Genomic DNA, 22,935 nt, shown 5'->3' with positions numbered 1-22,935 from the left:
CTATAAAACTGACCTAAAAACTATTTATACCTGTATGTATAATGATCTTTTAACCAATACATTGTTTTCTTTTTTAATAAAATTTTAGCTTAGATAATAAGAATTGGCTGTAAGCATGTATTTGGGTAAGATCTGAAATATTCATTAACCTGGTAGGTAATGTGTCCAATCTGTTGGGACTGGCAGAACTTTTTATATGATGAACAAGATTTTCAGTAAGCCCCATCATATTTGACTTGGCTGTCTGGGTGGGAGCCAAAGGCTGGGTTGCTTTAAGGGAACTGTGTTTTTGGCGTCTGGGTAACCAGTACAGCATTATAGAAGCTGTTTTGTTGCTGGCTTGGTAAATCTAAGTATCAGAATAACCACCAGTTTTGTCTGTCACATTCTTTACAGTTTGCCCAAATTGAGCAATCTCAGTGTGGATCCCCTAGGACCCTGGTCAAACCCACATTCCCTTAGCTAGCTGGAGCTGGGCAGAGTTTAGGCACTGACCCAGGCTGTACGCACATACTCACGATGCAGACCTCATGTTTGATATCCCTTTTGGCAGAGGCGATGCCATGGTCCAAATGCCTGCTAACCCCCACTCCCACAACAAAAGCAAGCCCATCTCTTCTCTGGCCCTTGTGTCTAAGTCCTGAGTTTAAGTCCCCTACCAACACCTGTTCTGCTGGTGATGATTTTGCACCCTCCACTTCATCAGCCCCCCTGAAGAGAAATTTGGTCAAACTGGTTTTCCTGCTCAGGCAACCTCCTTAGCACACCCCTTGTCAGATTAGAGCACAATTGTGAAGGTTAACAACTCCATTTATTAGGTCCAGGAAAGACCTGCTATAGTACTGTCAGCAAATGTTTGCTTCCATATCCACACAGAGGCATTCCATGATAACAATTTCATATCAACCAGAATTCATAAGTTGTACATACAGATTCCCCATATGGTCACAGAGGTGTATGATACTGAATGAGAAAGCAGTGTTTATGTAGCAAAGCTTGTAGTTCATAAAGACAAAGGTCAGTTTATTGCCCTTTCACATTCAAAGTGAGCGTCTTATATTTTAAGATTGTCTGAAGTTTACTTTATACATTTATTTTTGATGTGCAGTTAACCACAACTTGACGCCTTTCTATAGTTACATAAGAGCAACCAATCATATCTTTAATCAAAATTTTGGGAGCTGCTAATGTTCCAGTTTGTCAAGTCTCGATTTTCTTCATTTTTCTCCCTCTTTGCCAACCAAGGGGCCAATTGTTGCCAAGCAGGATAGTGATTTCACTTGATCCATTAGATGCTGGGCCAAGACCAACTAATTTAACACAGGCTGCCAAACAGATAGCAGCAACTGTAGGTCACTACTGACCTTGGTTGAAACTGAAATATAGATCTCAGATTCCTAGACTTTAAGGCCAGAAGGGACCATCATGTTCATCTAGTCTGACCTCCTGCACATTGCAGGCCAGTAAGCCCATTATCTCTGGCTGAACTACTGAAGTCTTCAAAACTTGATATAAAGACTTCAAGAACAACAAAAAATAAAAACCAACAATGGAAAGGTTAAAGAATGTAAGGGTCGCTGGATACACTTTTTATTGCCTTTGCACTAGCAAACTGCAGTTGCAAGTTGAACCACGCAGACAACACCTGTGCAAGCTGCTATGCTGACTAGCTATCCTGTTTCAGATGCACAGTGTACCACATCGGCATGCAGCACTACTTGCAAACGTTATATTTCCCATCCCCACAGTTCCCTGAAGCAGATGCTTAGTGCCTATGCTAAATTTATTTGCACCTATGCATTATCTGGTTTGTTCCAATGGATGCTTTGAACAAGGCTGGAATTTAAGCAGGGTCACATTAGGAAGGATCACATATAGCTGAACTAAAAACAGCTCTCTTTTTTTAAAATTTTAGGGTAACACTTTCACTCTACCCTAACTAACTAAATCTGGGCAGCAATTTCAGAAGACAACTTGGTTTGACATTAGAGATTTAATTCACTCCTTGATATCAGTACTAAGAAACACTGACTCCAGGGCAGGGTATTTCATCAATACTTAACGTATCTCAGTATTTTAGAAAGGAGTCGTAGTCGGACATGGAGTCAGAGATTTAACAAGAGGCTCAGAAACAAACCCATTTACTTCCAATTTTGAAGCTATTAGCCATGATCAGGAAATGCTGATAATGTTATCACCACCCAATTCTATCCCTGAAATCTGATTAGAATCTTAGAGGAGAATCCCAGCCTCCGATTAAACCAGCTCTCACCTTCTAGACCGTGATCTCCTTGGAAGATCCCTTTGAGGCTGGTATCGCAATCTTCCTTCATATTCTCTGCTGTGAGACCTCCTTCTCTTCCATTTGTGACTCATGTAGGTCTCCTGCTCAGGGGATTGATATCTCTTGCAGTGATGCATCTAGGGACATAAGAAAGGCACTTCAAGTAAAAACTGTCATTTCCTCTAGGGGCAAACATTTCTAGTTTCCTATACCCAGGTCCCCACCAACTTCTACACAGAGTTCAGGAGCTCCAATATTCTCTGAAACTTATTGTTCACATTTTACCGACTTTTTGAAAGCCTCATACAGCTCACTGCATAGTAAGCAAAAAGCATGAAAACAGAAACCATGCCCAAAGAGTTGGAGGAAATTCCCATAAAAGCCATCCATCACCAGCAATAATAATAATTAGAAGTTATAATTTTAAAAAGGCTTCACAAAGCAAGCAATACATGTAACCAAACCCCAAAAAACATTACAGGGACACCATCAACATAAAAACCACTTTTTTTCTAAAAAGTTTTATACCCTCTTTTGTTACAAACACCTAAAATTATTGCAACTGAAAGAGGCTAGGAAAAACTTTTCCCTGTATTTTTTTTCCAGTTTATTTGCTTTACAATAAACTGTAATCTGTTTCACTGTTTCCTCTGTATACCAGTTAGTTTACCCTGTTTCACAAAAGCAATAGGGATGAGAACACACTGTTAAACAGGAAAAGTGATTGTAAAACTACAGAAACTGGCAGGGAGACTCAGGAGCGGATGTAAGACTTGACACTATTTTAACTTTTTAAAAACTGACTATATTAAATAAAGTGTCCCTTTAATACAAAAGAGCACTGATGCTCTGTTTAAAAAAAAAAAAAAGATAAATGACACCTAAATAATCAGACACAAAAGAGACGTGCATGGCTCAGAGTATCTGTAAGTAGAGACAGAGCCTTTCACGTCTTGATCATAGTTAGAATCCAGACTATATTAATATGGTGTGAAAAAAATCAGTGCTTCCAAACAGCTTTTCACTGACATACAAAATGGTGTTCTTGGGCCAGTGTCTAGTGGACTGGAGTCCTTATTTGCAGAAAAAACAGATTTCAACGGTATCTGTTAGGGAATCTTCCACACACACGTATTCAAAAGACAAGCGAGATTTAAGAATGCAGTGGCCAGAGTAGAGATTGATTATCCAGTTTCCTCTCTCACTGCTTTGCCCTGCTCCAGTGCAAAGCAGCCATAAATCCTGGTTTAAATGGCCTCAGGAGGATTCCCTGGCATAAGGAAAGCCTCTAGTGGCATAAAGCAGTCATAGCAGTTCTTACGCCCCTCGGAAAGAGGCCCGGACAACCTGCACAATGACACTAAGCTCCTCAAAAATCCTTGTTGGTACTTCATGTAAGACAGTAGCCTGAAGGCTACTCTAGCTTGGATCACCCTGGGTGCCAGCTCCAGGATGAGGGAGCATCTGAGGATAGCTTGGCCAGTTTAGAGAACATGGGCCAGATCATCTTTTAAGTTAACAATGAAATTAACTATCACTGTTACACTGGAAGCTGGAACAAACTATAAGCCTCTTAAAAGGCCACCATCAGATCAATTTAGGGCCAAAGTGTAAGTTATAACATTTTACTGTTTTTAAAAAAGCAAGACCAACCATTTCCATTTCCCATTTAATCAAAGTGATTTAAGTCATCAATTTTAATCTTGTTTTGCATTTGTATTTTTTAGTTATTTTCCTAAAGAAAGGTTCATTCACGTCAATTGGTATAATCATGAAAATGAGCTGATTTGCGATCAAATATAAAAATTTAGTGTAAAGGCAATACTACTTTTTGCTATCCAGGGAGATATGCTATATCTATTGACATTTATTTAACCAATTATACATCTTAACATACATTTATTCAGATTCTTAATTTCTACACTTTCCTCTTGGTTCTGTATATAATTTAAAAAAAAGAGCACCATTTAATGCATTAAAATTTGAGGAGGGCTCATTGATGCAGCATTTGGGTTTATTTACATGATTTTAATAGATTAGAATAAGTTTAAGCATTACCATGGTTAGTAATTTCTAATTTAATTTCAACCATATTTTAAAAGAAAATGTATTTTAAATAAAATCTGATTTAAATAAAAACAATTTTTTTAAAAATTAAAAATAATTGATTTTTATCTTCTCAGTATCCCTTGCAGTATTCACAACTCAAACGCCACAGAATTGGACATGAGAGCTAGAAGAGAAAATTAAGTCTATTTTCTTTAGTAGAGAAATGCAAAATGTAGACATAAATGTGGAAAGCCTGTCAGATTTTGAAAGCCCTCAAGTCTGGTTAAAAAAAATAAATCAAGTTTAAAAAAAAAAAAGCTGATCTTGAACTAATAATGCCCTAAAACAAAGCAGTCATTCCTGGTTTCTCCCTCATCTTGTATGGATTTTCTAGATCTCTTCTGCTGCCTTATTTCTACTTTATCTCCGTCTACTGTCTGAGATACCTTAAGTCCCATTCTTTTGAAGTGGAAAGCCTTAACCAGCGGCGTCAATGGTTCCTCCTACCATATTCTACCATCCCATCACGGTGACCTCACATCTACCTGAAGAGATCTAGACAAAACTTCTATTGGATCCATCAGCTTGTTTCTTCAGACAGTGAAAATGGTGGCTAGGGAACAATGCAAAACACTACTTCCCTGAAGGTGTCAGCCTCGTGATTGAGACACTAAAGTAGAACCCACAAAGTATTCAGCCTCTAAGACCACAGGTGAACATTTCCCCTCCCTTCATCTGCTTGATTCCCCAATCTGTGTATCCACTTCTCTCATCTGCCAATCCAGCTAGACACAGAAACAAAACATCTCCCAAACCACTCTGTGACAAAGGGGTTTCCAGTTTCTGCTTTAACAAAACCCAGTAAGAAACACAGTGTTGTTCCTCAATGCAGCATATTACAAAGAAGTGCACTTGGTCATTATCTGAGAGTTGCAAAAAAGGACTTTGGCCCCTTTGCATCCTTCATGTGATCATAGTAATGAAGATTTTTAAATGGACATAGAAGGGTTTTAATTTTGGATTGTCAGCTATCTCACCCAATACAATTATATTATTTCTACAACATCTTCATCAGCAGACGTTCCAAAACCGGGGCACAGCTGTGAAAACATTTGTAAATTTCAAACCCACCTCCCATCTCACAGGAGCCAGCAGAGGAACTGGTTCCAGACACACACCCTACAGCATAAACAAAGCAGGCCCAGAGGCGGGGGCAGGGAAGGGGGGCGCCCCGGGACCCTCGGGGGGGGGGTCAGCCCCAGGGGCGGGGGGCAGGCGCCCCGGGACCCTCGGGGGCTGGGGAGGGGTCAGCCCCAGGGGCGGGGGGCAGGGAAGGGGCGCCCCGGGACCCTCGCGGGGGGTTCAACCCCACAGGCGGGGAAGGCCCGCGGAGGGAGGCGCTCAAACCTGGCGTTGGCGAAGCGCGTCTCGGCCCTCAGGCCAAGCCAGGCCAGGCCCGTCCCGTGCCCCATCCGGGTCTCCCCCCTCCCCCACTCCGAGTTCCCGGATGTTCTGGCCCCGCTCGCGCTCCCAGCCTCCAGGGGCTGTCGCGGCCGGGCGCCCCGCACTCACCGTCCCGCACCCCCTCAGAGCTGAGCTCGGCGGCTCCGCTCAGGCCCTGCGCCGCCGCCACTGCTTCCGCTTCCGGCTAGACCTGCGGCGCGAGCGGGCACCCTGCGGCCACCTCCTCCAACCACGACACGAGCTGCGCGCGCAGTGCCTTCCTACTGACAACCCGTCACGCCGGCAAGAAGGGCTCCTCCGAGCTCTACCTACGCTCCTGGTTCCTCTAGCCACCCGCTCTATGCTCTTGGAGGACTCCTGTGCGGAAAACCCGCTTCTTCCCGGGGCACGTGGCGGCCGGGCGGGGGCAGGAAGGGGCTTGGCGTACAACAGGGCACCTGTGCAGCGTACCCGCGCAGAGAACGCAGAGCCCCGGGGTATTGCATTTGCTTTCCTTGGTTAACAGCCATGAATGAATTGTATTTGTTGCCAGGGGGTCGCTTGACACAAGCCCAGCCCCTGCCATGTCCCCTGCATTCGCACCCCGCCTTCTGGAGCGCTCCACCTGCCTTTAGCCGCAGCCCTGCTGCGGGTTTTAACTGCAGCGTCCAGACCGTGCCTCGCTGCAGGGCTGCGGAGTCGCACCTCTTAGGGAAAAGCCATGAAGCGCTTCGGCCCTTAAGGGTCTCACCTGCAGGGAGCAGCTTGCGGGAGCCGGATCATCTCTGTGGAATTTTTAAGAGATCCTCTAGAATTAATTAATAGCTCACCTTACCTGATCACTCTCGTTACAGTGTGTATGGTAACACCCTTTGTTTCCTGTTTTCTGTGTATATAACTCTCCCCACTGTATTTTCCACTGAGTGTGTCCGATGAAGCGAGCTGTAGCTCACGAAAGCTTATGCTCAAATAAATTTGTTAGTCTCTAAGGTGCCACGAGTCCTCCTTTTCTTTTTCCTCTAGAATTGTGTATCAGGGATATAATTCTCTCTTAAACGCTGTAAGGAGGTTTAAAATTCCATGCAAAGGATCTCATCTATACTAAAGGGACTCTATTAACCCCAATCTAGCCTACTGAAAAAACAAAACAAGAAATTTCAAGTTGCTACACTTGCCCCTGAGAACCTCTGCCATTTTTTGGCCTAGATCTTTTCCTCCCAAGGGATTCAACAAGGATTCCCTTGCTTTGTCCTGTCAAGTGGGTCAGGGTTTCCCTCACCCTATATACAGGCAAGGATGGTGGGTCCCCAGGATTCAAAGCATCTGCAGGCTGCTGGCTGTCTTGACAACTGCTATGCCCCCAACTTCTGCTTTTGTCAAGACCTTCTTCTAGCAATTGTTCCCCTGATCTGTGAGTGGGATCAGGAAAGAACCCTAAGTGTGTATAGTACAGTATCTAATGCTTGAGACAGGAACTTCAATTTAAAGGGCCTGGGGCTCCGGCCACCGCTACTGCCCTGAGGTAGTGTCGGTAGCCGGGGCTCTGGCGGTGATTTAAAGGGCCCGGGACTCCCAGCTGCCGCTACCGCAATGGAGCCCTGGACCCTTTAAATCGCCGTCCGAGCCCCGGGGCTCCCAGCCGCCTCCGCTACATGGGGGCTCCGGCAGCGGGGCTGCGGTGTCAATTTAAAGGGCCTGGGGCTCTAGATGCTGCTGGGAGCCCCAGGCCTTTTAAATCACCAGCCTGGGGGAGCCGGTCCGGACGGCGCACCGGCTCTTGCCGGTACGCCAGATCAGACCAGACCGGCTTACTTTCACCTCTGCCCCAGGGATACTGCCAATGTTAGCTGGGCTGTGTTATCTGTCCTAGCGTGTCTGCAATGAAGAGCTGTTCAGTGAAGTCATGTTGTCACTCCCTGGGAGTTGTTCTGCTGAGTTATCTAAAAACAGTCACAGTTTGCTTTTTCTGTGAAAGGAACCCTTGATCGGGCTGTTATGGGGCGCGTGTGTATGTGCATGTGTGGTCACTGAGCCAGATTCATCCCTGGTCCAGGGACAGAGAAGGGACTAGTGTCTTCCTTATTCAGGACCTGCTGAGGGCAGGTTTGGCTCCTGGTGCAGGCTAAGGTAGCTCTAAGCTGCTCTAACTTGCCTGCTGCACGGTTAGAAAATCATTGGGGTGCAGCACTGCCACCCACCTGCTATGAAGTGCTCTGGCACACTCCCCCCCATTCTAAAATGCTCCCTTCACTGGGGCCAACTGCGGTGCATGTAGGTGAACCGCCCACTTCACCTGCTCTGAAATGCCCCAGCCCCCACGGCCCTCAAAATGCCTCCTGTGCTGGGGCTTCCTGCAGCATGGGGGAGAAGGGGCGGGAGAGTTAGTTCTACAGCTCTGTCAGAGAGCCTCCTGTGCCATGGGTATGCCTTGGGTGGGGGCTTATAGCCTGTGTGCTCGCTTACCTCTGGTTACTCAGTATTGCCAACCCTCGTGATCTGATCACGAGTCTCACAATATTTGGTGTTTTCCTTAAAGCCCCAGCTCCTGGAGTCATGTGAGTATGTGAGACGCTCAGCTTTCATTTTTATATAAAGCGTATTGCCCTCATGGTTGCAGAGAAATGCTTGAAAAGTCTTGAAGAAAAATACAAAGAACCCAACATGTATTTTTAAAAAAATCTCATATTTTTGCGGCCTGACTCATGAGTTTGAACGTGGAGGGTTGGAAGGCTTTATCCCTGGATCTGGGAATCCCTGGCATGGCTAGTTTGCCAGCATTCAGAGAGGGGTTGGATTCCCAGCCCCCTTTCCCCCTTTGAGTGCAAACATGAGTGTCAATGAAAAGCTAATAAAGGGATCAGTGGTTGCTGCTATTAATAGCCGGTGAGTCACGTACAGTATGTGAAAGAGACTTGATGGACGTTTTGGGAGGTAATTGTTGTTGGAAGGCTTGTGCAGGCAGTGGGGAATGTGGAGTGCTAGGTAAATGGTGTCTGTAAAGGGATGTATAGAATAAGTGGCAGGTGGAAAGGCAGCGCACCTGTAACTGCAAATGAACTAAGAGGGGATTGAAAGAAAACTGCCACATAACAGATACGATTTGCTACCTGTTGCATTTCGTTATCGAGAAAAGTAAATTACTCAACGGAGATTTTAAGCTACTTAAATAGAATCTTTAAAATAATTAAAAACCAAATACGAAGTTGCCATCTTTCCTTGCTTCACCACTGTGCTGTCGTGTGGCCTTGGGCAAGTCACTTAATGTCTCTCTGCCTGTTTTCTCTCTAATTAGATTGGAAGTATCTTATTTTTTTATATCTGTGCACTTTGCCAGTCATGAGTTCAAAGCTAGATCAGATTTCTTTGTTTTAACGAGACAGTTACTGCAGGAAGGCAGAGCCAAAGAAATGAGGTTTGCTTTTTGTTCTGAAAGCAGAGAGTTTAGTTGTGGAGGAGGGTTTTGGCTGGGGGATCTGGTTAGTTACAAATTCACTGTCTGTGGCGACCCTCACCCCCCACTGCTACCAGGGATGGAGACCCTCAATCGCCCAGCTCCCTCACATGGGATCGCAGCTCCGTCACCACGATTGCACTATCCCCGGGGCCCAGGATGGAAGTGGGGGAGGCAGGTTTGGGGCAGTTTTACTTTCATTCCCAGGGAAGTGCTGAGCATAGAGAGAGAGGGACAGTGGCAGGAGAGGGGCCCAGGGTGTGTGGGGAAGCGTGGGCCTGCTGCGGCTGGTGAGTAACTCTGCCAGGTGCCCCTGCCGCTCTCCCATCATAGCCGCCTACGCTTCACAATCGGAGCCAGTTTATCAGGAGAGGGGGAACAGGCACTTTGAAGCTTGTTGCCATCTCGGTTGCCGTGGCAGCAGCAGTCCTGTGTTTCCTGACATGGGGAGAGGTGGTGAGTACAGCAGCTGAGCTGAACGAAGAGACGCCCTGGAGATTCAGTCGGACGGGGTCCCCGAGGGCCTGCGGGGAGACTCGCGGAGGGGTAAGTCACTTACCAGTGCTCTGCTTGCACTCTCCCCAGCGCCTGCGTTTCTCCTGGCCAGAGCTTGGAGCAGAGGGTGCGGCCACTTCACGTTCCCCAGGGCTTGGTCTTTTCTGATCACACACCCTGTGTTGGCAAATGCAGGGCATTGTGAATAGAGATGGGGTCCAGTTTGGAGCTATAGGGCCAGCTGGGGGAAAAGGTTCCTCCTTCGGACTCTCCCCATGCTGGGAGCTGATGTTGCCAAGGAACCACGGAGCCTTATCTGCCCACTCATGTTCTTCTTCCAAGTCCACGGTCAGAGCCTCCCGCCTCCCTCTGCAGCATCGTTGCCTGTGTCATTCACCTCCACAGGGATGTTTGCTGTGGGATTGACCAGGTGGGCTCTGTGACTGGGAGGGGAGAGTGGCCTTCAGCCTTGCAACTGAGGTGGGATACGGGCGTTCCTGGTTTTGAGCTCGTTTGGGGAGTCACCTCCACGAGAGGAGATGCAGCCATCTGTCTGTGGGTTTATGCCGTGCTCAGCGCTGTGACATCTGAGAGAAAACACAAACGGTTCTCAATGGCCTTCACCTCCAGTGCGGCTACCAGCACAGTCCAGGGGAGAGGTTGGGGTTGCAAGCCTCCTCCTATTCCCTCTCTTCAGTGTCCTGACCATACAGATCTGCCCAGCCGATTGCAGCCAGAGGATCTGCCCCATAGCGCAGTGTGCCGATTCGCACGGCACCCTGGGAAATGGAACAGAGGATTCTGGGATGTGCTTGGAGGTGGCGCAGTAGTGAGTGCCATTGCAGGGTGAGGTATCCCATATGAATTCCCTTGTTGGGTATCCACTGATTCTTCCTTTTGCTGTCCTTGGTGACAGGCCTCTGGCACTCAACGCCACAGCTGGATTGCATCTCCTCCATGTACCATAGATCTGGATCTGTGAGATTCCCCTTGGAAGCTCCAGGGAAAGTGCCGTACATGAAGCAAATGTCAGTACCTGAGACTCAGCTGCACTGATGACCCTTCGAGGGAGGGCACCCCCCCCCCATACCACTGGGCCATAAATGTCCCACCAGAAGCAGAGCAGCTTTCCTGGCCTGCCGTCCCGATACAGCGGTGATGGATGCTTCCAGCATGGCACTGACACGGGGGTCTCAGGTTGGGGTTGCCAGGATCCTGAGAACAGTAAAAGAAGCCCATGGGCATCTCGATCCTGTTCTGTGTCGGAGCTGGAGAGGAGCTACACAAACAGCTACCCCTCGTCAGGGGTCCCCTTCCAAGGAGAGGTAATGGGACCAGCCTGACCGTCGTGCTGGGGGACCAGGCACCTTTCCGGGGCTTCACGGGATTCCTGCAAAGGGGTCATGTTCCACCCCTGGTCTTCTGCTTATCATACCATGTGGCTCCTAAGATAAAGCAAGCTGATGTCCTGCTGGTCATGGGTCTGGGACTCGATTCCTTGGCACACTCAAACTGCTCAGAGGGCAATATGCCAGCAATCCCCCGTGATCTCACCTCTGGCACAGAGGCCATGGGCATTACCTCTGCCACACCCCAGATTCCTCACAAGCTGAACTGCGTTGCCATGAGCGTTCATGAGGTGGTTGGGTGGCAGGGGTTGTTAGTGACTGCTCCCATGATTCACTGCCTTTGTTCAGGCAACATCCTTGACATTGATGGGGAGTGATTCCAGTGGGGGACGGGTAGAGTGAAAAGGAGAGAGTGTGAGTGTGTGTATCAAGGGGGGGATCAAGATGGAAGTGGCACATCCCTGTCCTCTGCATCAGACTTTTCTTCCTCACCTCATTCAGAACCCTCTGAACGGGACGCCAGGACCCTGGGAGCCCGGCCACGCAAACAGCGCATGGAGAGAGTCCAGCAGGGGCTCTCTTAGCCCCAAGCACATCGAAAGAGCCAGGTCCATGAGCCCCTTGCGAGGGATCCACTCCATAGATAGTGGGATGTAAGTTCAGTTTTAAAAGAGCTTGGGATGGGAGGGATCCCGTGGGAATCGAGTGGAATTGTCTGTGATTGAGGGGTGCAGAAAACTTGCTTGTTGGGAAGATTTGCAAGGAATCTTTCTTATATAAGTACAGTTTAGGTGGATGGATGGAAGGACAGAAAGAAATACTTACAGAGCAAGTCAGATCCTTTCCTTAAGCAATAAGTTACAACCGGAACTCCCTGCTGCTGTGTGTTATTGGATCAGCTTGCTTAATACATTTCAAAATGGATCAGACACTCACAGCCAGACAAATAGCATCTGCAGTCACACTAGGTAAGACAAAACAAGGGCTGTTCATCCTCATGCTTCAGGCCAGAAATAGATCACCACTTGCAGCCAGGAAGAAATTTCCCTGCTGGGTATAGCCCTGCACAACTAGGTGCCTGAAGAGGTTTTCTCCTTCCTTGAAAGCATCCCGCATGCAGGGGACTGGATTAGATTTATCATTGGTGGGTTTCAGGCAGGCAATTGCTATGTTCTTACATCACATATCTGGGGTTGTGAATTACTGGGCAGTAAGTTGTTTCAATCACATGAGTTTAATTGCATCAGCTGTGGAATACTGCAGCATAATTCATACTCTGGAGTGACTGTTTTTGGTTAATTTCCTTTTAAAATAAGAAATGTGTTCTTCCCCTGAGAACTATAATGGGAAAAATGTCCCTAAGATTGATTGATCTATCAGTTGATCTGTTCATCCCCATACGTATCCATCCATACAGTCATCCAAACTGAAATGGTGGTTTCACTAGCATTCCTATAACTCTGATTTTACCAAACAAGGCCCCTGAGCAAAGAGCAGAGGGGAAACAGAGTCCGGGCCTTTAAATTTCCACTTGCCCTGCAGAAGCAGTGGGTTTTTTTTTAGTAGGATCTCAGTGTAATTCAATGGAATTCACCTGTAGGACACCAGCAGGACTGGGGGTATTTTCAGGTGTCAGGACTGCAGGTGGCTGCCTAGGGTACTGCCTCTCAGGAGTCACTGGAATAGCACAGGGACCATAATGATCACTCAGCAATACTTTTGTCCCCTGCTGCTCTTCCCAAGGGGCCTGATCCTGACATGGGCTAAGTATCAGCAATTCCCACTAACATCAGAGGGAGTTAAAGGTGCTTGGTAGCTCTCGGAATTAAGCTTTGGCAGTGAAGTTTATGACTGCTCTAGTCCTGCTCACTCCCACCAGAAAGGAAGGCCATGTTTCTGCTCAGCCATGTGTAGTGGCTGCATTTGGCTCTCAGATTCCAGCTCTCCCTCCCACCATGCCTCCTTTGAAGCAATGCTGCACCTAGCGCGGTGGTTTCTGGGACACATTTGGTAACAGACATCTGGTCTTCCCTGGATTTGCCTGAGGACTCCCTGGAGGTATCAGGTGTTTACTGTTAGCTTTCTCAGCCATTCATTGAAGGAACTGGGGTGGGTATTGAATCTTTAACAAAGAGAGGTTTTCTTCCAGCTGTTTATAGGGCATCTGAGTTACATAGGAGTTATCCCTTCTCCTTTCAGTCATTCGGGTTTCATTTACCTGATATTTGGGATGACATCATCCTACTAGTTCTCCAGTTGTCCATAGAGTCTTCTAGGATATAGAGGTTGGACAAGACATTTTTCCTAATTATGCCCCAGAATCCATTGCACCAGGTAACCTTTAAAGACAAGTGGTATGACTAATGAGTTGTGAACAATGGTTTAAGGATCATCTTGTCATCATTGAGGTCTCCTGTTAGCTATCCTCGTTGCTCTGCCTTCCCAGGCCTTTCAATCAGTTGTTAAAATTAAAAAGGATGGATCTCTTTCTTGGCAGAGTTTTAACCAGTGATATGGAATGTGCCAGGAAGCATTCCAGCCCACCACTCAGAAGGAGGCATTCTTTATGTCGTCTTCCGGACTGGGGCACAGAAGAATATGGTCCCATGCGGCCATTGGCTCGAAGGGTGTGGAGTGGATTGGAGCTGGACCTGCGGGGATCTTTACCAGAGAATGTGCAGAGGACAGCGGCGCTGGGGCCCTCTCTGCGGGACACTCCTGGGGTGCTAGAGGGACAGGCAGAAGCGCTGCAAAAGCTGGAACTCAACAGGGTGAAGTTTGAGCTACTTTCCATTAAGCAGAAGGTAAACTGGAGTCTCTCCAAAGCCTGGGGAGTTTGTGAGGACCTGTCTGATTGGGACACAGGAGGAGCTGCTGGTTCTAGTACTTCTTCTAGACACTCACCTGACTTTGGGGCTGACCCTGAGACATGCTAAGCACCTGCACCCTCCATTGGTTTCAATAGGAGCTACATGTGCTCAGGACCCCTCAGGGTCAAGCCTGATGAGTCTAACCAACTCCAAGCTTCTCAGATGCAGCACATTACATCTCAATGGTCTGGGCAGGCTGCTCACTTGTTTCCATTGGGATGACTCGAGCCAGTGTGTGCCCATCCTTCAGAGGGTGAATGCAGTACAGTGGAGCAGGATGGTGCTGTTCACACTCTCTGTGCCTGCGTGCTCAGCGCTTGCTTAGATCAATGGAAAGATCCCACTGACTTCCGTGGGCTTTGCACTAGCTAGGTTGTGTCCCCTAGCATGTGCTCTCATTTGAGGAACTAGAAGCTTATGATCCTGGAGGTTAGGGATGCCTATCTGGAGGCTGGAGCAGCTTCTGGCTTATCTCTGTTGGGAAAAGTCTGGCCTCTGTCATGGAGAATAGAGAGTGGCACTCCTCTGGTATTGTTCTCTTCAAGGTTTAGTATAAAATTAAGCTGCTTGCCTTTGAATTCTCTCCTGACCTCGCCTTTCCCACAGCAGATGGAGAGCTCCCTCACCCAATTAGAGAAGGAAAAGAGCTGGCTGGACCTGTCCCGCTATGAAGACCAGAAACAGAGAGGGGACTTGCAAGAGAAGTACGTGAATTGGGGGCGGGTGGTAGGAAGGCTTTGGGTTAAGAAGTCTAGGCAAGGAGTACGTAGGATGCAGGCAGCTGGGACAGCGTCAGAGGTACCGTACAGAGAGAGACGAGGGTGCAGAGTGGGTTGGTGAAGACGGCAGCTTAAGGAGCTTCTTGTTTAGCATGTGAAATCATTGAGCTAGCATGGAGGTTTTAGGCATACCTAAGGGAGTTAGGCACCTACCTGCCTTAGGTGCCCCTGGAAATCCTAGTCTAAATCTTTCGGTCAGCACCATATTACCCTCCCTCAGCAGCCTGCATTCTCAGTGGGGCAGCTGCCCCAACCCAGGAGACTAGGTGGCTCGGGACTGGAGGTGGAGAGTGCCCCTAGGCATCCATGTCCACTCCAGCCCTGGCCAGTGGGGAGTGAGTGAAAGTTCTTCTCACCTGAGAGCTGTTTAGTGGCTTGTGTGTGATGAGTTTCTCTGTAGAAGGTCTCAGTCCAGTCCTAGTGGACTAGTGTCCACACCAGAAATGCAGACCCCAGATTTGGCAGTTGCTGTCTCCCTGGCTGGCATGCTCAGCAGAGAGGCCAGGGTTTGAATGAACTCCCCTCAGGTCAGGTTTGGTGTGTGCCCTGCTCTGTCTCTTGTATCTGTTCTCTGGATAAGCAAAGGACTTCAGTGTATAAGTCAGCCTGGCACCTTTCACCAGCACTGAACTCACCAACGTAACCTACTCTTCTTCCTTAGGGAAAGGGGTTGTGGTGGGGACGGGGGACAGTGGGTGACAGTGGTTGGCCCAGAGGTTGGGAGCGAGCATGGGGGTTGGAGCAACCTGTCAGTTTGGGTCTGGGGCATCTCTAGAGAGGGCACAGGGAGCAGCTGTTGGACAAGGGGTCCATTTGGAGCGTGGGGGTGGGGACAGCTATCAGGTAGTGCCCAGCCAGTGGACATGGTGGTTGGAAAGAGGGCAGGGGGAGGGGCAGTTGGGAAAGTGACAGAGAGATTGGGATGTGACGAATGGAAGCAGGGTGGAGCTGCTGTCTGTCTCTCTGTTTTTTAGGATCCTTAATTTGGAGATGGAGGTGGTGAAGGCCAAATCCTGCTTGAGCAGAATGAGCTGCCGCTCAGTCTCCCCAAGTCCCAGCCAGAGGTTGTCTGTGGTAAGGAAGGCCTTGCAAACCCCAGTGGCTATTACCTGGGGCTGGGCCCAAACATTTCAGAGAAAGCATTGCACATAGTAGGGGATGGAGCCCTGGCATCGGGCAGTAGCACCATCAACTGCCCGCAATAACGATTGTAGCACTGGAACAGGGCCGGGGCGCTTGCAATCGCATGCACTAGGATGCTGCACTGGTCCAAGGCTGCAGCCCTTGGAATTGCACAGCAGAGGTTGCAAGATTTTGGGGCAGTAGGAAGACCAAAGGGTTAATATTATGTGTCCTGATTCCTAAAGTCCCTTGCAGGCTTTTTCAGGCCTGCTCTGGAGCCTCATTCCCCTGCACATACTCAGGGTAAATCTTTGGGGGATGAGTGCAAGAGTTGCCATCCCATGTGCTCTGTGTTGGGCTCTGCTGTGTGATTCTCCCTGTTTGCTCCTGGACTCGGGACACTTGGAAATGTGCAGCTCCCAGCCAGCAAACCCACAAGGACAGATCTAATTAGAGGACTCTCAGGAGCTAAATATAGCACAGGGCTGGGGGAGGAGGGGAGCAGTGACCTTCAGGCTCCCTGCTGTCAGTGGCCTGCGAAGTTTGGGCAGACTTTGAAAAGCCTTGCTCCCATGGAGCAGTGGGACTGGCACTGTGATCAGAGCGCAGAGGTTAAGGGGAGGCTGACCCTGGGTCTTCCATGGGAAGGCAAAAAGATCTGCTTGCCCTTTTCTTCCCCGCCAAGCCTGCTCTGCACACAGGCTAGGTACAATCCTAATCTCTGAACTCAGTGTGTGTGCAGGGAGCAATCTTCTTGAAAGGAGGCAGAGAGGGGACGGTGCTACAGCTCTGCCCCTGTCCACGCTGACTGGCTGGCTACCGAAAGGGGAACACTTTGCAGAGGTGGGGAATCAGGTGAACCCCTCCCCTCCTCCTTGTATCTCAGGGATTGTGCCCCCTTCCCCCAGTAATCTTGCCCTGGAGAGTACAGCTCCACACTGCCCCCAAGGCCAGGAGTAATTGGCACAGTCTGTCCCTTAAAGTGACAGGCACAACAGTAATACTTCCAGCAGACAGACATGCTCGTTCTTTCTCCCTTGGGCACAGGCGAGAGGCTAGAGCTGGTCGTATTAGCCATTACAGGCAGTACTTGTTAGGGACTGAGCCCCGTTTTGGTTAGCAGATCGCAGTATGGCCAACCCCATGTGTTCCAAAATCATGAGGCTGACTTAATATTCATGGCTTTTTTAAAGAAAACCCAACAGTACCTGAGTTCTTTACCTTCACCTCCTGATTACAGAGCCTTTGAATAACACCTGGGTCAAGTATTCCAGCTTTTCTCTGCAACTATGAGTGGCAGAAACGTACTTTTTTTAACAAAGGAAAGGTGGAATTCTCCTATAATAACATGAATCCAAGAGCTGGGGCTTTACGAAAAGCACCGGGTATTGCAAGACTCGAGGTCTAATTGTGAGTTGGTCACACTAGGATTGTTCATGAGCCGAACCCGAATCCTGCGAACAAACGTTTACCAAATCACTTCCAGCCTGGGAGAAGGTTCGCAATCTGTTTGCGCTGAATAGGCAGTGCTAGCTATTTGTGAGGCGTTACTGGTCACCATACTTGCGTGGTATTTCTGCTGCCTGATTGGTTGACTGATTCTTTTTCAACTAGCAGAATGATGACCAGGGAATGTTTGTGACACTCTTGCTAATGTTTGCGAAACAGTCAGGATTTGTGAATATTTTCACCAACGCCTGGCAGTCCTGTGGAGACTTGTGAAACAGTCAGTCATGTTCATCAGAAGGGATGGGTTGGAGGCAGGATTCACTGGGTGAGATTCTCTGGCCTGTGCTGTACAGGAAGTCAAATAAGATGATCATTATGGTCCCTGCTGGTCTTAAAAATCTCTCTCTTTTGTGATTGCAGCGAACCAAACTGGGTGGCTTTTATTCCCAGATCAAGCTGTTTACTATTCACCCAGCTCTGTGCATGCTACGGGGTGGTTCATGACTTTGGTGCCTCATCATAGCTGGCTGATGTATCCATTGTGTTGATTTGTAGGAGAAGGAGGAGCTGAACCGAGAAATGACAGCTCTTCAGGAAACCCTGAGTGGTTACAAGGAGCACATGAAGGTTCTGGAAGCAGAACGGGATGAAATGACCCAGCAGCTGAACTCAGCCAAAGAGGTTAGTTCCTTGGTCCAATGGGCACAATCCCCCTGTCACTGTCTAGGGATATGTCTACACTGCAATAAAAAACCTGTGGCACTGGGTCTCAGAGTCCGGCTCAACTGACTCACGAGGCTCGAGCTGTGGGGTTAAAAATTGTGGTATAGACATTCGGGCTTGTGTTGGAGCCTGGGCTTTGAGACCCTCCCCACTCATGGGTTTCAGAGCCCGGGCTCCATCCCAAGCCCTAATGTCTACATTGCAATTTTTAGCCCCACAGCCCAAGCCCCACGAGCCTGAATCAGCTGACCCGGGCCAGCCGTGGCCGTGCTGCAGGTCTTCCATTGCAGAGTAGGTGTACCCAAGGGGGCTGGAAAAGGATTCACTGCACTGTTTAGGCACCAATGAGTCCATGAGGTCCAGAAAATAGACACAATTAGAAACATCACATGTTGGAGCTGAGACTGGACTCCTCACTCCTTCCGCTCCAAAACCACACCTGCTACTGCCTGGACTCAAAGCAATCGCGTTTAAATTGTGTCTTGTCAGCAGGCCTGCAATGTATCAATTCACTCCGACACTCCAAGCCCGTACGTTACAATCTATACTCTCACATGCTTCCTGTCCTGTCCACTCGCCTCTGTATCCTCACTGCACCCCACGCTCCTTAGGGACGGGTGAACCTCAAATCATAAACACACCAAAATTTGGATGCTTGTTCTCAGTCTACAAATGAGGCTGCTTGAGCAGCTGCCCCACCCAATCACTGCAGAGTTCCTGGAAGATGTACAAATAGTTGCTCCCACCCCTACCTGGGTGTCCACACATTTGCTCCTCCCTTCTTCCAGCTTCTCTCCAGAGGAGAGATGGGGCTTAGCTACCCCAGAAGTTCAGGCGTTTAGGTTCCCTACTTCAGAGGTTCCCTTGTTCCTTTTGCTTCCCAGGGGCAACAGCTGGCTTTCAGCCAGACCAACGAGGCCAACCAGAGAGTGACGGATTCGCTCCAGGCGACAAAAGCACTGCACAAGGAAATTGGCAGACTCCAAGGGGCTTACAACAGCACCAGCTGGGTATGGGGATGGAGGAAATGTGTGGGTCTGAGTAACGAACAGCCTGTGATTGAGCTCCCATTGGTAGCATGTAGAACAAGGTCTCCCCTTGTAGTACTGGCTGATGCACCATGAGTACAAGAAGGACAAGCTGTTCTCTACGAGTGCGAGTACGGGTGTGATGCGTATCTGTGTCTGATAGGGGTGTCATGCAATGAAGTGACTACTGTACACATGCGCTAGGGGGCTCCTTACTGGCTGGAAAGTCAGACACGTTTAGGCATTCGTGGGCTCTCTCTCCCTCTTGTGGCTGACCCAAGAAGAGGCTAAACTGTTGAGTGCTCCAGGAGTGCACTTGTGGAGCAGAAGGCCCAGATTTCGGTTCCCTGCACTGCAGTGCTGTGGTCTGGCTGGCAATCAGGATGGCTGCGTTTTCTATTCTGCTCTGTTCTGTGTAGGCTTTTATTCTGTGCTCATCACTGTAGTATCTGAGCACCTTGCAGTAATGCAATGTGACTGCACATCTGACACGTGCTGGTTATTCGCTCATCCTCTCCCCAGAGGGAGAAGCGTGTGGATTGGAGGGTCTTGTTTTGGTAGGGTTTTTATTTATTTGTTTGTTTGTTTGTTTCTTTGGGGGTCTTTTGTTAAACAGACCTGTGTTTGTATTAGAGAAAGCAGGTCAAAGAAATGTGCCCCGCACTTGGAGCGGGAAGCGGTGAGGTTTGGGATGGTCCTCAGTTCCTGGGGGAATTCATTCCCCTGTCTTGGATCACCCCAGAGAAGGTTCTGTTTCCTGCACAGTTGAGCTTGACCCATGCTGCTGAAAGTTCCACTGTGCCAGAGGAGCAAACCAGGAGTCTTCGGCCGGGAGCTTTAAAAGGTCTTTTCAATACCCTGGACGCAGGCCATGGAACGCTTTGAAGATAAGGACTGAGACCTTCAACTTGCTTTGAAATGCTACAGATTGCCAGGGAAGAGAGCATGTGCCAGGCGTGATGTGCTTATGGTAGCCTGTGTTGCTGAGGTGACATGCTACAGCATTCTGTATTAGTTGGAATTTCCTAAGTGCTGAAGGTTTCACATCTAGGGATATCGCAGTGCTGTAGGCCAGCTGAGAGGTGATGAAGGCATGAGTAACTGAGGCCAGGATGGGACAGAGTCTCCTAGCCAACCAGAGATGGTAGAATGCATTACTCATGGCAGTTGCAATGTGAGAGCTCAGCATCAGCAAGGAATCCAAGAGTACTCCTAGAATATGCACTGAATTGATCAACTGTGGGCGTGAATCTTCAATCAAAGGAGACTGCTCCATGACTGCAAACTCCTCAAAATACTCTCTTCTGTTTTGCTTGGCTCAGCATCAGCTAGCGGTTCTTCATCCATGAGATGATTTCATCCAAGCACTGGGCCATCTTTGTGGTGGTTGTGTGGTCATACGCGGTGAAGGGTGGGTAGAGCTGTGTGTCATCTGCATGTTGCTGGCACTTGAGTCCATGTCATTGGGCCAATTCACCTACTGGCTGCATGCAGATATTGACAAGGACCAGAGAGAACTGATCCTCATGGAGGCTCACAAGTGGTGGAGATGCAGTTTGCCATCACTACTCTCTGGGTGCATCCCTCCAGGAAGAGCTCAAACCATTTTAGTGTGTTACTCTGGACTCCAGCCAACTCTGTCAGGCTAGACAGCAGCATCTCATGGTCAGCAGTGTCAAACACTGCAGAGAGGTCCAGGAGAATGAGAATAGATGTCTGGCTTCTATCCTTTGACAGGAGGAGATCATCTATCCGTGCTACTAAAGCAGTTTCAGTTCTGTGTCCTGGCCTGAATCCAGATTGTGCCGTGTCTAGAACATTAGCTTCAGTTAGATGTGCTTGTAGCTGGCCTTTAGCTAGCTTCTCTATGAGCTTCCTCAGGAATGGAGGGTTTGACACTTGGGTGGTATTGGCTAGAACTGAAGGGTAAGTTGGCTGGACTATTGAGTGTTAGAAGGAGGACAAAAGATTCCTTCCTGAATGAGGCCTTAGCTATTTGGCTAAAGGTATTTGCCCCAGTTGTTCATGGCTTTCTGTCACATGCCAGTAAGGATTCACAGATCAGTTACAGTCTATAAATATGATTTGTTTTTTCTCATCCTGATGTGTAATGTTCCTGGGCAGGAGAAGGAGCTGCTGTCTTCCAAGGTGGCCAGGCTGGAGGAGAGAGTATCTGAGCTCACCATGAAGCTGAAGCCTGCCCTGTCCGATAGGGAGAGGTTCCTAAAGGTATTGAGTAGGCGCAGGCAAATGAGAGAGAGAGAGAGAGGATGGGGAGTAGTGGGGAAGAAAGGCAATGGGGAGTGGTGGGAAGAGAGGCAATGGGGAGTGGTGGGGAAGAGAGGCAATGACACAAGAGGAGGAACAGAGTGGGAGAAAGGAGAATGCTGGGGAATCCAGATCAGCCCTGGGTGCAGAGAGGCCATTGGAAAAGGTGACTGTCAGGGCCAGCTCCAGGCACCAGCTTTCCAAGCAGGTGCTTGGGGTGGCATGCAGAATGGGGCGGCAGTGCGTGTCCCGCGGCGGCAATTCGGCGGCAGCTCCGCTTGCTCTTCCCGCCACGGTGGCTTTTCGGCGGCAGTTCCGCTGCTCTTCCGGGCTCGGTGGCAATTTGGCAGCAGCTCTGTCGGCAGTGACTGCTTGGGGTGGCAAAATTGGCAGAGCCGCCCCTGGTGACTGTGCTGCTTGGCTTTCAGGAGAAAGTGGAGCTGCACCAGCAGGTGCAGGATCTCACCCTGCAGCTGGAACATGCGCAGCGGAGCCAAGAGGGCTTCAACGGCCAAGTGTCAGACCTTCACCTGGAGCTGGTGAATGCCAAGGCCCAGGCCAACCGCCAGGACCAGGAGAAGATCCTGATGAAGGAGGAGCTGGTGACCCTCAGACAGGTGACTCCTTGAGTGACTCTCTGAGCTGGGTGGGGGAGCCATGAGTGGACTCTGCGGGCATCACCCACCGACCCCGATCTGTGAGCACTGCTTCCAAACCCCACCCTTCTCAGTGAAATGAGGGCCCTGGGGCCCCTGCCCCCTAAGAGCCAGTAATAAGCTGCTTTATTAAAGTGGGTTTCCAAGATGCTCCCTCCATTCCCATATTCCCAACCACTTGCCCTACCCCACCACCCACCCTAGTCTCAGGTACAGTGTTAGCTTGTGTGCGTGCCCACCACCACCCTCTGCTGGAGGACTGTAGACCTTCTCCTCTCCAACAATCCCCTCTACTATCTGAACTAGCACTGAGGTGCTTGGATCCAGATGCCCTCAGCTCCTGTCTCCTTGTCGCCTCATGACATTCTTGTCATCTATCCACTGCAGCTTGGTGCCCAGGCTAGACTTTCCAGGAACTGGGGTGAAGCCCTGAGGCTCTATTTTGAGCTCATGGAAAAGATCTAGAATTTGTAGGGCTGTCAAGCAATTAAAAAAATTAATCATGATGAATGGTTCAATTAAAAAAATTAATCACGATTAATTGCACTGTTAATAATAGAACACCATTTATTTAAATATTTTTGGATGTTTTCTACATTTTCAAATATATTGATTTCAGTTACAACACAGAATACAAAGTATACAGTGCTCACTTTATATTATTATTTTTTATTCCAAATATTTGCACTGTAAACATGATAAAAGAAATAGTATTTTTCAATGCACCTCATACAAGTACTGTAGTGCAATCTCTTTATCGTGAAAGTGCAATTTACAAATGTAGAATTATATACAAAAAAATAACTGCATTCAGAAATAAAACAATGTAAAACTTTAGCACCTACAAGTCCACTCAGTCCTACTTCAGCCAATCGCTCAGACAAATAAGTTTGGTTAAATTTGCAGGAGATAATGCTGCCCGCTTCTTGTTTACAATGTCACCTGAAAGTGAGAACAGGCGTTCGCATG

General features: G+C 48.6%; 2 protein-coding genes across 10 annotated transcripts in view; one reads left to right on the top strand and one right to left on the bottom strand.

The window, feature by feature from the left end:
- CLK3 (CDC like kinase 3) overlaps window positions 1-9,963 on the bottom strand; it is a 31,406-nt gene extending 21,443 nt beyond the window's left edge. Inside the window, exons 1-2 of one of the 3 annotated variants that reach the window (XM_074965979.1) lie at window positions 9,787-9,963; window positions 2,273-2,421 (exon numbers count right to left, since the gene is read on the bottom strand). In XM_074965979.1, the coding sequence (XP_074822080.1) occupies window positions 2,273-2,421 (149 nt within the window). In that variant the 5' untranslated portion in view covers window positions 9,787-9,963. Of the gene's footprint in view, window positions 1-2,272; window positions 2,422-5,740; window positions 5,825-5,905; window positions 6,070-9,786 lie in introns of those variants that run through there. The other 2 variants (XM_074965977.1, XM_074965978.1) reach the window with 2 other exon arrangements.
- The window catches only part of LOC141995112 (uncharacterized), a 39,020-nt gene continuing 25,662 nt past the window's right edge, over window positions 9,578-22,935 (top strand). For 2 of the 7 annotated variants that reach the window (XM_074965972.1, XM_074965967.1), the window contains exons 1-10: window positions 9,580-9,773; window positions 10,639-11,047; window positions 11,573-11,724; window positions 13,569-13,875; window positions 14,548-14,645; window positions 15,695-15,794; window positions 17,847-17,972; window positions 18,899-19,024; window positions 21,167-21,271; window positions 21,739-21,927. In XM_074965972.1, coding sequence (XP_074822073.1) covers window positions 10,826-11,047; window positions 11,573-11,724; window positions 13,569-13,875; window positions 14,548-14,645; window positions 15,695-15,794; window positions 17,847-17,972; window positions 18,899-19,024; window positions 21,167-21,271; window positions 21,739-21,927 — 1,425 coding nt within the window. In that variant the 5' untranslated portion in view covers window positions 9,580-9,773; window positions 10,639-10,825. Of the gene's footprint in view, window positions 9,774-10,638; window positions 11,048-11,572; window positions 11,725-13,568; window positions 13,876-14,547; window positions 14,646-15,694; window positions 15,795-17,846; window positions 17,973-18,898; window positions 19,025-21,166; window positions 21,272-21,738; window positions 21,928-22,935 lie in introns of all 7 variants that reach the window. The other 5 variants (XM_074965970.1, XM_074965969.1, XM_074965968.1 and 2 more) reach the window with 5 other exon arrangements.

The sequence above is a fragment of the Natator depressus genome, chromosome 10 (genome assembly GCF_965152275.1).
Source record: "Natator depressus isolate rNatDep1 chromosome 10, rNatDep2.hap1, whole genome shotgun sequence".
Lineage (NCBI taxonomy): Eukaryota > Metazoa > Chordata > Testudines > Cheloniidae > Natator > Natator depressus.
Note: the sequence above shows the minus strand (reverse complement) of the source record. Positions and strands in the feature narration are given on the sequence as shown.